The following is a 13,444-nucleotide window of genomic DNA, read 5'->3' as shown; positions in this document are numbered from 1 at the left end:
GAGCCACCACACCCCTGGCCCCTTTTTTTTTTTTTTTTTTTTTGGACGGAGTCTCGCTCTGTCGCCCAGCCCGGAGTGCAGTGGCTGGATCTCAGCTCACTGCAAGCTCCGCCTCCCGGGTTCACGCCATTCTCCTGCCTCAGCCTCCCGAGTAGCTGGGACTACAGGCGCCCGCCACCTCGCCCTGCTAGTTTTCTTTTTTTTTTTTTAAGACGGAGTCTCGCTCTGTCGCCTAGGCTGAAGCATAGTGGTGCGATCTCAGCTCATTGCAACCTTCGCCTCCCGGGTTCAAGTGATTCTTCTGCCTCGGCCTCCCGAGTATCTGGGATTACAGCTGCATGCCACTACTTTCGGCTAATTTTTGTATTTTTAGTGCAGATGGGGTTTCACCATGTTGGCCAGGCTGGTCTCAAACTCTTGACTTCAGGTGATTCGCCTTCCTCGGCCTCCCAAAGTGCTGGGATTATAGGTATGAGTCACCGGGCCAAGACTCAATCTGACAGGCTCTCAGAGAGAGTAAAAAGCAAATGAGTATTTCATTATTTTGATCTGAGCTTTACGATTTTTCTTTTCTTTCTTTTTTTCGAGATAGAGTTTTGTGTTGTTGCCCAGGTTGGAGTGCAGTGGTGGCGATCTCGGCTTACCGCAACCTCTGCTTCCTGGTTTCAAGTGATTCTCCTGCCTCAGCCTCCTGAGTAGCTGGGATTACAGGCATGCGTCACCATGCCCGGCTAATTTTGTATTTTTAGTGGGGGCAGAATTTCTCCATGTTGGTCAGGCTGGTCTCGAGCTCCCAACCTCAGGTGACCCACCCACTGCGGCCTCCCAAAGTGCTGGGATTACAGGTGTGAACCACCTCACCCAGACTTTTTTTTTTTTTTAAATCTGAGAGAAGGTCTCGTGCTGTTGCCCAGGCTGGAATACAGTGGTGTGATCTCTGCTCACTGCAGTTTCTGCCTCCCAGACTCAAGTCATCCTCCCACCTTAGCCTCCTGAGTAACTGGGACTACAGGCATATGGCACCACACCTGGCTAATGTTTGTATTTTTTGTAGAGACAGGGTTTTGCCATGTTGCCCAGGCTGGTCTTGAACTCCTGACCTCAGGTGATCTGCCCACCTTGGCCTCCCAAAGGGCTGGGATTACAGGTGTGAGCCACTGTGCCTGGTCTCTTTTCTCTGTTGTAAGATACTTGAATTGGGTCAATATTTGTGGAGAAGTCTCTTAAAAGTTCACTTGTCAGTACCAGAACTCTGCATTTAATATTGACTTATATTCCTGGGAGCATTTCAGAACATTCTGTTAGCCTAGAAAGATCCAGGATAATTTGACTTTAGAAGTTACTGTTGCCATGAATCTCGGTGACTTTTGGAATCCATGAGGAATATCTTTTTACTGGAAACTAGAGAGGTCTCCTCTGAAGCAGATGCCATTCATGATGGATTTCATCATTTGTGGGTTTTAAAAAACATTTTAGTTTGAAATAATTTCAAATTTAAATAAAAGTTGCAAAATAGTACAAATAATTCTATTTACTTTTCATCCAGATTTACAAGTCAACCTTATACAGGTTGAGTATCCCTTATCTAAAATGCTTGGGACCAGAAGTGTTTTGGATTTCACATTTTTTCAAATTTTGGAATATTTTTATTATATACTTAAGCATCTCTAATCCCCAAATCTCAAATCTGAAATACTTGAAATGCTGTGATGAGCATTTCCTTTGAATGTCATACGGGCACTTTATGTATTTATTTAATTAATTTATTTTTGAGATGGAGTCTTGCTCTATCACCCAGGCTGGAGTACAGTGAGTGATCTTGGCTCATTGGAAATTCCACCTTCTGGGTTCAAGTGATTCTCCTGCCTCAGCCCCCTGAGTAGTTGGGACTATAGGCGTCTGCCACCATGCTGGCTGATTTTTGTATTTTTAGTAGAGATGGGTTTCACTATGTTGGCTGGGCTGGTCTTGAACTCTTGACCTCAGGTGATCTGCCCGCCTCAGCCTCCCAAAGTGACCATGCTGAGCCACCAAGCCCGGCCCATTTTTTTTGAGACAGAGTCTCGCTTTGTTGCCCAGGCTACAGTGCAAGTGGCACAATCTCAGCTCACTGCAACCTCTGCCTCCCAGGTTCAAGCAATTCTCCCTGCCTCAGCCTCCTGAGTAGCTGGGATTACAGGCGCGTGACACCATGCCCAGTTAAGTTTTGTATTTTTAGTAGAGACGGGGTTTCTCCATGTTGGCTAGGCTGGTCTCGAACTCCTGACCTTAGGTGATCCACCTGCCTCGGCCTCCCAAAGTGCTGGGATTACAGGAGTGAACCACTGCGCCTGGCCGTGGATTTTGGAGCATTTTAGATTTGGGATACTCAACCTGTACCATGTTTGCCTTCTCTCTCTCTCTCTCTTTCTGTGTTATATATATATATATATATATAAATTATATATACACTACACATATATGTATGTATTGCATGTATATGTATGTATTTTATATATAAAATGCATATCTACATATAAAATACACATGTATATATACATGAGTACATATATGTGTCTCTATATTTAAGCTTTGTTGGAACCACTTGAGGGTAAAATGCAGACATGGCATCTCATTGCTCCAAAATACTTCAGGATATATGTCCTAAAAATCAAGGACACTTGGTTACATAACCACAGTATATCACCAAAATGTATATTATAAGAAGACTACTATCAAATCTTTATACCTCTTTCAAATTGTTTCAGTAATATCCTTATAGCAAAAGACAAAACAACCACAAAAACTCTTCTTCCCTTTTATTTTGTTTGTTTTGGTCCATTATATTTCCAGGTTATGCGTTAATGCATTGCATTACTTGCTAAGTCTTGTTACTGGCCTTTAATTTGGATATTTCTTTGCATCCTGCCTGACTCCTCTTCATGGTTATATCTTTTTTTTTTTTTGGAGACAGAATTTCACTTTTGTTGCCCAGGCTGGAGTGCAATGCGCTATCTCGGCTCACTGCAAACTCCGTCTCCCGGATTCAAGTGATTCTCCTGCTTCAGCCTCCAGAGTAACTGGGATTACAGACCTGCACCATCTCGCCTGCCTAATTTTGTATTTTTAGTAGAGACGGGGTTTTGCCCTGTTGGTCAGACTGGTCTCGAACTCCTGACCTCATGATCTGCCCGCCTCAGCCTCCCAAACTGTTGGGATTACAGGTGTGAGCCACCGTGCCTGGCGTTTTTTTTTTTTTGAGACAAGGTCTTATTCTGTTGCCTGGCTTGGAGTACAGTGGTATGATCTTGGCTCACTGCAACCTTGACCTCCTGGGCTCAGGGATCCTCCCACCTCAGCCTCCTTAGTAGCTGGGACTATAGGCACACACCACCATTCCTGGCTAATTTTTATATTTTTTATAGAAACTGGGTTTCGTCGTGTTGCCCAAGCTGGTCTTGAACTCCTGGGCTCGAGTGAACCACCTGCCTTGGCCTCCCAAAATGCTGGGATTACAGGTGTGAGCCACTGCACCCGGCCCTAATTTTTGCATTTTTTATAGAGATGGGGTTACACTATGTTGCCTGGGCTGGTCTTGAACTCCTAGGCTCAAGTGATCTTCCCATCTCAGCCTCGCAAAGTGCTGGGATTATAGGCATGAACCGCTGTGTCTGGCTGAGGATTAAGTTTCAACCTGAGGGGACAGGCATTCAAACTATAACATTGTCCTTTCGTCACTGGCTTAGTTCACTTAGAATGTGTATCTATTCATCCATCTATATACGCTGTAGAATGTTTATCTATTCATCCATCTATATATGCTGTTTCCTTTCACCTGTTGGCTTTTGCAAATAATGCTGCTATGAATATGAGTTATAGAAATATACCAATTTGGGCCGGGCACGGTGGCTCAAGCCTGTAATCCCAGCACTTTGGGAGGCCGAGACGGGCGGATCACGAGGTCAGGAGATCGAGACCATCCTGGCTAACACGGTGAAACCTCGTCTCTACTAAAACTACAAAAAACTAGCCGGGCAACGTGGCGGCGCCTGTAGTCCCAGCTACTCAGGAGGCTGAGGCAGGAGAATGGCGTGAACCCGGGAGGCGGAGCTTGCAGTGAGATGAGATCCGACCACAGAACCCCAGCCTGGGTGACAGAGCGAGACTCCGTCTCAAAAAAAAAAAAAAAAAAAAAAAAAAAAAAAAAGAAGTATACCAATTTGAATCCCTGTTTTCAATTACTTTGAGTGTATACCTGGAAGTGGAATTTCTGGATCATACGGTACTTCCATTTTTTTTTTTTCTTGGATCATATGGTACTTCCATTTTTTTTTTTTTTTTTTGGAGGCAAGGTCTTCACTCTGTCACCCAGGCTGGAGTGTAGTGGCATGATCTCAGCTTACTGCAACTTCAGCTCCCTGGGTTCAAGTGATTCTCCTGCCTCAGCTTCCCGAGTAGGTGGGATTACAGATGCGTGCCACCATGCCCAGCTAATTTTTGTATGTTTAGTAGTGATGGGGTTTCACCATGTTGGCCAGGCTGGTCTTGAACTCCTGACCTCAAGTGATCTGCCCACCTTGGCCTCCCAAAATTCTGGGATTACAGGCGTGAGACACCACACCTGGCCTCCATGTTTCAATTTTTAAACAAACAATTAGTTAAAAAAATAGGAAACCAAGAGAATGAACTATTTCCTATTTTATTCCATGGGTTATAATCTGTTACTATCCTTGTTTATTTTGAGGTACAAATTGTCCCTACTTTGGCCAGCGGAGGATCCTGCAGTTTGTCTCCTGTGTCCTTTTCATAGCTCCTCGTTGGAACTCTTTCTCACTGGCCCACAATAGGATGTTCCAAGTTCATCTTCTTACGTTTACTGCCCCAACCCTGGGATCAGCCATTTCTTCAAGGAGGCCAGTTCCTTTCACTGGAGAATGAAAAACCCAATATGTAGAAACCAAGATAGAGGTGTTAGGTGTGATTGCTACTGGAGTGTCATTACTTCCAAACCCTTTCAGAAGAGACCTAGGAAATGTGTGTGTGTGTGTGTGTGTGTAATCATAAAAACATGTACACATACACCAAAGCATATATTTCTTTTTTTTTTGAGATGGAGTCTCGCTCTGTCGCCCAGGCTGGAGTGCAGTGGCGCAATCTCGGCTCACTGCAAGCTCCACCTCCCGGGTTCACACCATTCTCCTGCCTTAGCCTCCCGATAGCTGGGACTACAGGCGCCCGCCACCACGCCCAGCTAATTTTTTGTATTTTTAGTAGAGACGGGGTTTCACCGGGTTAGCCAGGATGGTCTCGATTTCCTGACCTTGTGATCCACCTGCCTCAGCCTCCCAAAGTGCTGGGATTACTGGAGTGAGCCACCGCGCCAGGCCTATATTTCTTTATTATTATTATTATTTTGAGATGGAGTCTTTCTCTGTCGCCCAGGCTGGAGTGCAGTGGGACAATCATGGCTCACTGCAACCTCTGCCTCTTGGGTTCAAGCAATTCTCCTGTCTCAGCCTCCTGAGTAGCTGGGATTACAGGTGCCCACCACCATGCCCGGCTAATTTTTGTATTTTTAGTAGAGATGGGGTTTCACCATGTTGGCCAGGATGGTCTCCAGCTCCTGACCTCAAGTGATCTGCACACCTTGGCTTCCCAAAGTGCTGGGATTATAGGCGTGAGCCACTGCTCCCATTCAGAATCATACATATACATATATATTTCTGTATCTACATATATGTCTTTACATATATATATTAAAAATTAGAGTTTGCATTATTACCTCCAATTACCATCTAACATCATGAAATTTATTCTGGCTTTCTCCCTTCTCATATATGTGTCTCCCTTCCCAACAGTGAGAAACCTGGCTTGCTGTCCTCAACATGGTGACTTCTTTATTAAGTAGTTTATTTATTCTTTTTTTTTTCTTTTTTTTGAGATGGAGTTTCGCTCTTGTTGCCCAGGCTGGAGTGCAGTGGTGCAATCTCGGCTCACTGCAACCTCTACCTCTCGGGTTCAAGCGATTCTCCTGCCTTAGCCTCTGAAGTAGCTGGGGTTACAGGCATGCACCACCACACCCAGCTAAGTTTGTATTTTTGCTAGAGACGGGTTTCTCCATGTTGGTCAGGCTGCTCCCAAACTCCCAACCTCAGGTGATCTACCTGCTTCGTCATCCCAACATGTTGGGATTACAGGCGTGAGCCACTGTGCCCTGCCTCTAGTTTATTTATATTTATTCCATGTGCTCAGTCTTGCAACCACATGGTCTGTTTTCTTGGGCCTGGCCCCATCAGTGCACAGTCTTAATACCCTAGTCCCATTCCCTCTGATCATATCCCCAGCCCCGCCTACTGAATCCCAGGTCTCTACCAAGGGAAAGGCAGGGAGGAGGCATTGACCAAGGAGAAGAGGGGGAAGGGACAGGGAAGGTCTTGATTTGTATTTTCTAAAACTACTCTGCTCATAATGCATCTTAGCTGTGTTGTTGTGGAAAGTAGTGCTGACAGTGTGGTTTTTTTTTTTTTAATTACTTACTCTTTCTTTTTAAGATGGTTTCACCCAAATATCACTGGTGTGGAGGCAGAAAACCTACTGTTGACAAGAGGAGTTGATGGCAGTTTTTTGGCAAGGCCTAGTAAAAGTAACCCTGGAGACTTCACACTTTCCGTTAGGTAAGTTGGAATGAAAAGAGAGAATCCTGAGAGTGTTTTCCAGGTAGGAAGTGGTAAAACCATGCTTGGACAGCTTGCTGCCTGCATTTGGAGCTTGAAGGCCTTCCCTGAGCCCTGGGCTGCCTTCAGAGTTTGTGGAGTGGCCTCCTGGACATTTAGCAGAAGGGGAATAAGGAGGGCCCTTCTTTTCCCCCTGAGACCTCATGGAAGGTGAGTTGGAGCAGGTCATAGAAGTTCTTAAGCCCTCCAGTGCTTAAGCCTTGTTCCACACATCTGGAACCTGGTTTCTGCATTTTTCTTTTCCTTCCTGTTGATTTATTTAAAAATTTTATTTCTTTTCAATTTTTTTTTATAGAGGTGGGTCTTCCAGTGTTGGCCAGGTTGGCCTTGAACTCCTGGCCTCAAGCAATCCTTCTGCCTCGGCCTCCCAAAGTGTTAGGATTACAGGTGTGAGCCACCATGCCTGGCCTTCTTTTTTTGAGACAAGCTCTTGCTCTGTTGCCCAGGCTGGAGTGCAGTGGTGCGATCACAGCTTACAGCAGCCTTGAACTCCTGGGCTCAAGTGATCCTCCTGCCTCAGCCTCCTGGGTAGCTGGGACTCCAGGCTTGTGCCACCATGCTCAGCATTTTTCAAAAATATTTTTTGTAGAGATGAGGTCTCACTGTATTACCAAGGCTGATCTTTAACTCTTAGCCTCAAGTGATCCTTATGCCTCAGCCTCCCAAATGTTGGGATTACAGACATGAGCCACCACACTCAGACTCTGTTGGTTTCTTAACAAGAAAAATACTTGTTAAGAGTTTCTTCAGCTCACTTTCCTTTATCAACAAGTAAAACGTGACTGAGGAAGTTGTGGTCCCCTTTGTTCCCCTGCCCAGGCCTGTTTCCCTCCCTCTTTCCCCAGNTTTTTTTTGAGAAGGAGTTTCACTCTTATTGCCCAGGCTGAAGTGCAATGGCATGATCTCAGCTCACTGCAACCTCTGCCTCCTGGGTTCAAGCCATTCTCCTGCCTCAGCCTCCAGAGTAGCTGGGATTACAGGTGTGTTCCACCATGCCCAGCTAATTTTTGTATTTTTAGAGATGGGGTTTCACCATGTTGACCAGGCTGGTCTCAAACGCCTGACCTCAGGTGATCCACCTGCCTTGGCCTCCCAAAGTGCTGGAATTACAGGCATGAGCTACCATGCCTGACCCTTTTTTTTTTTTTTTTTTTTTTTTTTCCGAGACAAAGTCTCACTCTTTCGCCTAGGCTGGAGTGCAGTGGCTACAATCTTGGGTCACTGCAACCTCAGTCTCCTGGGTTCAAGCAGTTCTCCTGCCTCAGCCTCCTGAGTAGCTAGGATTACAGGCGTGTGCCGCCATGCCCGGTTAATTTTTGTATTTTTTATAGAGACTAGGTTTTACCATGTTGGCCAGGGTAGTCCTGACCTCCTGACTTAAAGTGATCCCCCTGCCTGGCCTCCCAAAGTGCTGGGGTAACAGGCGTGAGCTATCGCGCCTGGCCTGAGAAATCTCATTCTTACTTCTACTCCCTTGCACCACACTATCTCCATCCTGTAGGTAGCCATTTCTATTAATTTCTTGTTTATTCTTGTGTGTTTCTTTCATTCTTTTTCTTTCTTTTTTTTTTTTTGAGACAATCTTGCTCTGTTGCCCAGACCGGAGTGTAGTGGCACAATCTTAGCTCACTGCAACCTCCGCCTCCTGGGTTCAAGTGATTTTGATGACGCAGCCACCTAAGTAGTTGGGATTACACCACCACGCCCAGCTAATTTTTGTATTTTTGGTAGTGATGGGGTTTCACCATGTTGTCCAGGCTAATCTCAAACTCTTGACCTCAAGGGATCTGCCTGCCTCGGCCTCCCAAAGTGCTGGGATTATAGACATGAGCCAACATGCCCAGCCCTATGTTTCTTTTACAAAATAAGCAAATTTATATTTTATTACTATTTTCCTTTTATTTTTACACATCAAGTAGAACATTAAATATATTTCTTTGTAATTTTTTTCACTTGCCTAAATCTTTTAGTGATCTCTCTCATCTTTTTAATCAGCTGGATAGCATTCTATCGTGTGAATATTTCATAACTTCTATATACTGTCACCAGTAGGTAGCGATTTAGTTGTGTCCAGTATTTTAAAATGATATATAATGCCTCCATGAATGTAGTAACCTTTTGCATATATTGTTTTGTGCTTTGGGATAACACTACCTCATATTCAAAACTGTGTCATGTGTCTTTAAAATTACATGTGTCTTTTATTTTATTTTATTTTTTTTGAGTCAGAGTTTCACTCTTGTTGCCCAGGCTGGAGTGCAGTGGCGTGATCTCGGCTCACCGCAACCTCTGCCTCCCAGGTTAAAGCAATTCTCCTGCCTCAGCCTCCCCAGTAGGTGGGATTATAGGCGCCCGCCACCACACGTGGCTAATTTTTGTATTTTTAGTAGGGACAGGGTTTCACCGTGTTGGCCAGGCTGGTCTCGAACTCCTGACCTCAGGTGATCCTCTCACCTCAGCCTCCCAAAATGCTGGGATTATAGACATGAGCCACCGTGCCTGGCCATCATTGTTTTTTTTTTTTTTTTTTTAAATTGCTGCATAGTAGCTGGGCACGATGGCTCATGCCTGTAATCCCAGCACTTTGGGAGGCAGAGGTGGGCAGATCACGAGGTCAGGAGACGGATACCATCCTGGCTAACAGGGTGAAACCCTGTTTCTACTAAAAATACAAAAAAAATTAGCCTGGCATGGTGGCGGGCGCCTGTAGTCCCAGCTACTTGGGAGGCTGAGGCAGGAGAATGGCGTGAACCTGGGACGTGGAGCTTGCAGTGAGCCAAGATTGTGCCACTCTACTCCAGCCTGGGCGACAGAGTGAGACTCTGTCTCAAAAACAAAAGAGCAAACAAACAAACAAACAAAAAAATTGCTACATGGTATCCCATTGTATGAATAGTAACAGCAATTTATGCAATGCATAGTATTCCATTGTATGAATAGTAATATAGCACTGTTTGTTTATATATTTTTATGATTAAAAAGCAAAATGTTTTTTGGTAGCTATTCAGTTATTGTTACTTAATATATGCAATTCGATAGGCCAGTCATTCAAAATAGAAGATATACCAGATAGGTCGGGCGTGGTGGCTCACATCTGTAATCCCAGCACTTTGGAAGGCTGAGGTGGGTGGATCACCTGAGGTTAGGAGTTTGAAACCAGCCTGACCAAAATGGAGAAGCCCCATCTCTACTAAAAATACAAAATTAGCTGAGCGTGGTGGCGCATTCCTGTAATCCCAGCTTCTCAGGAGGCTGAGGCAGGAGAATTGCTTGAACCTGGGAGGCAAAGGTTGTGGTGAGGCAAGATCATGCCATTGCACTCCAGCCTGGGCAACAAGAGCAAACATATGCAAGGTAAACAAAGTAATAAAGACCTTTGTGTTGAGTTGGTTGACTGTGTGGTTATTTCACCCATCATATTTCTTATAGGGAATGGGTAAATTCGTTTCTTGGGTTTCTTTCAACATTGAGGTGAAATCTGACATGGAACATGAGATCTGATTTTACTGGTGTAACTCATTATTTGTCCCCTTACCTCCCTTTCCAATGGACTATTTTAGAAGAAATGGAGCTGTCACCCACATCAAGATTCAGAACACTGGTGATTACTATGACCTGTATGGAGGGGAGAAATTTGCCACTTTGGCTGAGTTGGTTCAGTATTACATGGAACATCACGGGCAATTAAAAGAGAAGAATGGAGATGTTATTGAGCTTAAATATCCTCTGAACTGTGCAGATCCTACCTCTGAAAGGTCAGTAACATTTTAGTGACCACAAAGTCTGCTGCTCCCTTGTGCCCTATGTGTCAGAAATGCATGACTGAGGTCTGTGTATGACTTTCTGACTCCAAAGGCTTGTGACTGTTTTTTGAGCTGTAATCTTTAAAGAATTATTAAAGTGAGACTAATAGCATCAAATTATTTTCAGAGTACCTTTTTCTTGCAAAAGTTTTAATCAGTGTTACTTACACTCATCCTATAGGGATTGCATAGCATTCCTGCATATACTTGGTTACATGTGTTAGTTTTAAGACTTATTGAACTTTGGCGGATAATCTTTGAGAGTTATTAGAAGAAAACAAATGATAATGGAGACACCAAAATAGCAGCAGTTTTCTATGGTGGCTCTTGACCAGTTATTCAGCAGTGCCACCAACAGATGTCAGTTTAAGCTCAGAAGTGGAAAAGCAGAGCGCTCAGAGGGTCAGTTTTTTCATCAATTCCTTTAATGTTATTTCCACAATTATGTGAGAGTGACCTTGCTTAGAGAGAATTGTGTTATTTTCGAGATCTTTCCCCCTGTATTGGAACTAGCCTGATGAAAGCATGGGCTTGACTTATTTATTGATTGTATTTGTTTTGTACACTCCCAATCTCCTCTCTGACTTGGTGCAAATTCAGGATCTCTTAGTTTGTATATTTTGTGTCTTCAGGTATGATTTTTTTAGCTTATACCTTTATGTCAGTGCTATTATGTGCTGATAATTTGTTTCTCTAGCTGCCACTATAGCTTCAGGCAAAAGGCTGTCAGCCAACTCTGTACAGTTTATTTCTAAATTTTACTGTTTTCAGTTGAGTGTGGATGAAAAATAACTCAAAGTTTATTCGTTTGATGATGAGCCATTAACACTACCTGCCATGATAGTGCTTGCTTTCTGACCAAGATCCTGAGGGAAAAAGCCACTTTATTAATAAAACTAGGTTAAAATGCTTCCCATAGTAACATGGAGCAGTATTGTCTCAAATTCTGTCCTTGGATGGCCTTGGATGCCTGCATTGGGACTGTCTGATGTGCTGGTTTAAATGCAGATTCCTGGGCCTCATTCAGACTTAAGTGTATTGATATTGCTGGCTATGGAGTCTGGGAATTCATATTTTTAGCAAAATCCCTCATTTTTACTCCAAGTCTTATGTGCATTACACAGTTTGAGATGATCACCTAGGATATAGTCCAAAGACACTGGAGGCTGTTGAAGTATAGGTTGTATATATGGAAAAGGTTGAAATGTTTGAATTAATTTATAATGAAGATCCTTTTTAATTGAGTGTTTACATGCCAAAGCAAGGGCAAACATTCAAAATGATTTTCTGTCTCTATTACAACTTTTTCTTTTTTTTTTTTTTTTTATTTGAGATGGGGTCTTGCTCTATCACCCAGGCTGGAGTCAAGTGGCGTGATCTTGGCTCACTATAACCTCCGCCTCCCAGATTCAAGTAATTCTCTTGCCTCAGCCTCCCAAGTAGCTGGGACTACAGGCATGTGCCACCATGCCCAGTTAATTTTTGTATTTTTAGTAGAGACCGGGTTTTGTCCTGTTTGCCAGGCTAGACTCGAACTCCTGACCTCAGGTGATCTGCCCACCTCGGCCTCTCAAAGTGCTGGGATTATAGGCATGAGCCACCGCGCCCGTCTCTATTACAACTTTTTATTACGACTTTATTTTTTTAATTAATTAATTATTTTTTTTGAGATGGAGTTTCGCTCTTGTCACCCAGGCTGGAGTGCAATGATGCGATCTCGGCTCACTGCAACCTCCACCTCCCGGGTTCAGGTGATTCTCCTGCCTCAGCCTCCTGAGCAGCTGGGATTACAGGCACTCGCCACCATGCCCAGCTAATTTTTTATTTTTAGCAGAGACAGGGTTTCACCATGTTGGTCAAGCTGGTCTCGAACTCTTGACCTCAGGTGATCCACCTGCCTCAGTCTCCCAAAGTGTTGGGATTACAGGCGTGAGCCACTCTGTCCGGCCGACTTTATTTATTTTTGAGACAGGGTCTTGCTCTGTCACCCAAGCTAGAGTGTGGTGGCATGATCATAGCTCACTGCAGTCTCGACCTCCTGGACTCAAGTGATCCTCCTGCCTCGGCCTCATATTGTAGCTGGAATTACAGGCAGATGCCACCATGCTAATTTTTAATTGTTTTGTAAAGATAGGTTTCACTGTGTTGCCCAGACTGGTCTTGAACTCCGACCTCGAGTGATCTTCCTGCCTTGGCCTTCCAAAGTGTTGGGATTACAGGCATTAGCCACTATACCTGACCTGTAACTTATTTAAATGGCTATAATTAAATAGTTGGTCCTTTTAACATTGGGCAGTGGATGAATGGCAAATTGCATTTTTAAAAGAGGAGGGATTTAAAAAAAAAAAAACAGGAAAGATTGGGGGCATTTGTCTCTAAAGGACTGTGGGCTCATTTAAGAAGTTTAGTGGTCATTCTTACCATCTTTGCAGTTTTTCCTGCTAGCATGGGATGCAAATTTTCTGTCTCAGGTGGGATTGATCAGTCCCTTGGAGGAATGTGTCTGTTTTTTAATTGTGTTTAGGAGAGCTGACTGTATGTAGTAGTTTTGTGAAAGAATAACATGAACCCATAGTAGAGCTAAATTCCTTTTTATTTTTTAAAAACTTTAGGTGGTTTCATGGACACCTCTCTGGGAAAGAAGCAGAGAAATTATTAACTGAAAAAGGAAAACATGGTAGTTTTCTTGTACGAGAGAGCCAGAGTCACCCTGGAGATTTTGTTCTCTCTGTGCGCACTGGTGATGACAAAGGGGAGAGCAATGACGGCAAGTCTAAAGTGACCCATGTTATGATTCGCTGTCAGGTAAATCTCAGTTAAACTATGGGCCTGGCAAGATGTTGTCTTTGGGTGATTTTTCTGCTGGAAGAAGACAGACACCATTACATTCAAAGTCAGATTGTCTTTTATTTATTTATTTATTTATTT

The 13,444-nt window shown here is 43.8% G+C and overlaps 1 protein-coding gene across 1 annotated transcript in view; it reads left to right on the top strand.

Annotated features, from left to right (window-relative positions):
• The window catches only part of PTPN11 (protein tyrosine phosphatase non-receptor type 11), a 100,602-nt gene that overhangs the window by 21,456 nt on the left and 65,702 nt on the right, over nucleotides 1-13,444 (top strand). The window contains 3 exon segments of the mRNA XM_017889530.1: nucleotides 6,531-6,653; nucleotides 10,274-10,468; nucleotides 13,129-13,321. Coding sequence (XP_017745019.1) covers nucleotides 6,531-6,653; nucleotides 10,274-10,468; nucleotides 13,129-13,321 — 511 coding nt within the window.

Source organism: Rhinopithecus bieti, unplaced genomic scaffold (genome assembly GCF_001698545.2).
Source record: "Rhinopithecus bieti isolate Rb0 unplaced genomic scaffold, ASM169854v2 scaffold_19610, whole genome shotgun sequence".
Lineage (NCBI taxonomy): Eukaryota > Metazoa > Chordata > Mammalia > Primates > Cercopithecidae > Rhinopithecus > Rhinopithecus bieti.
Note: the sequence above shows the minus strand (reverse complement) of the source record. Positions and strands in the feature narration are given on the sequence as shown.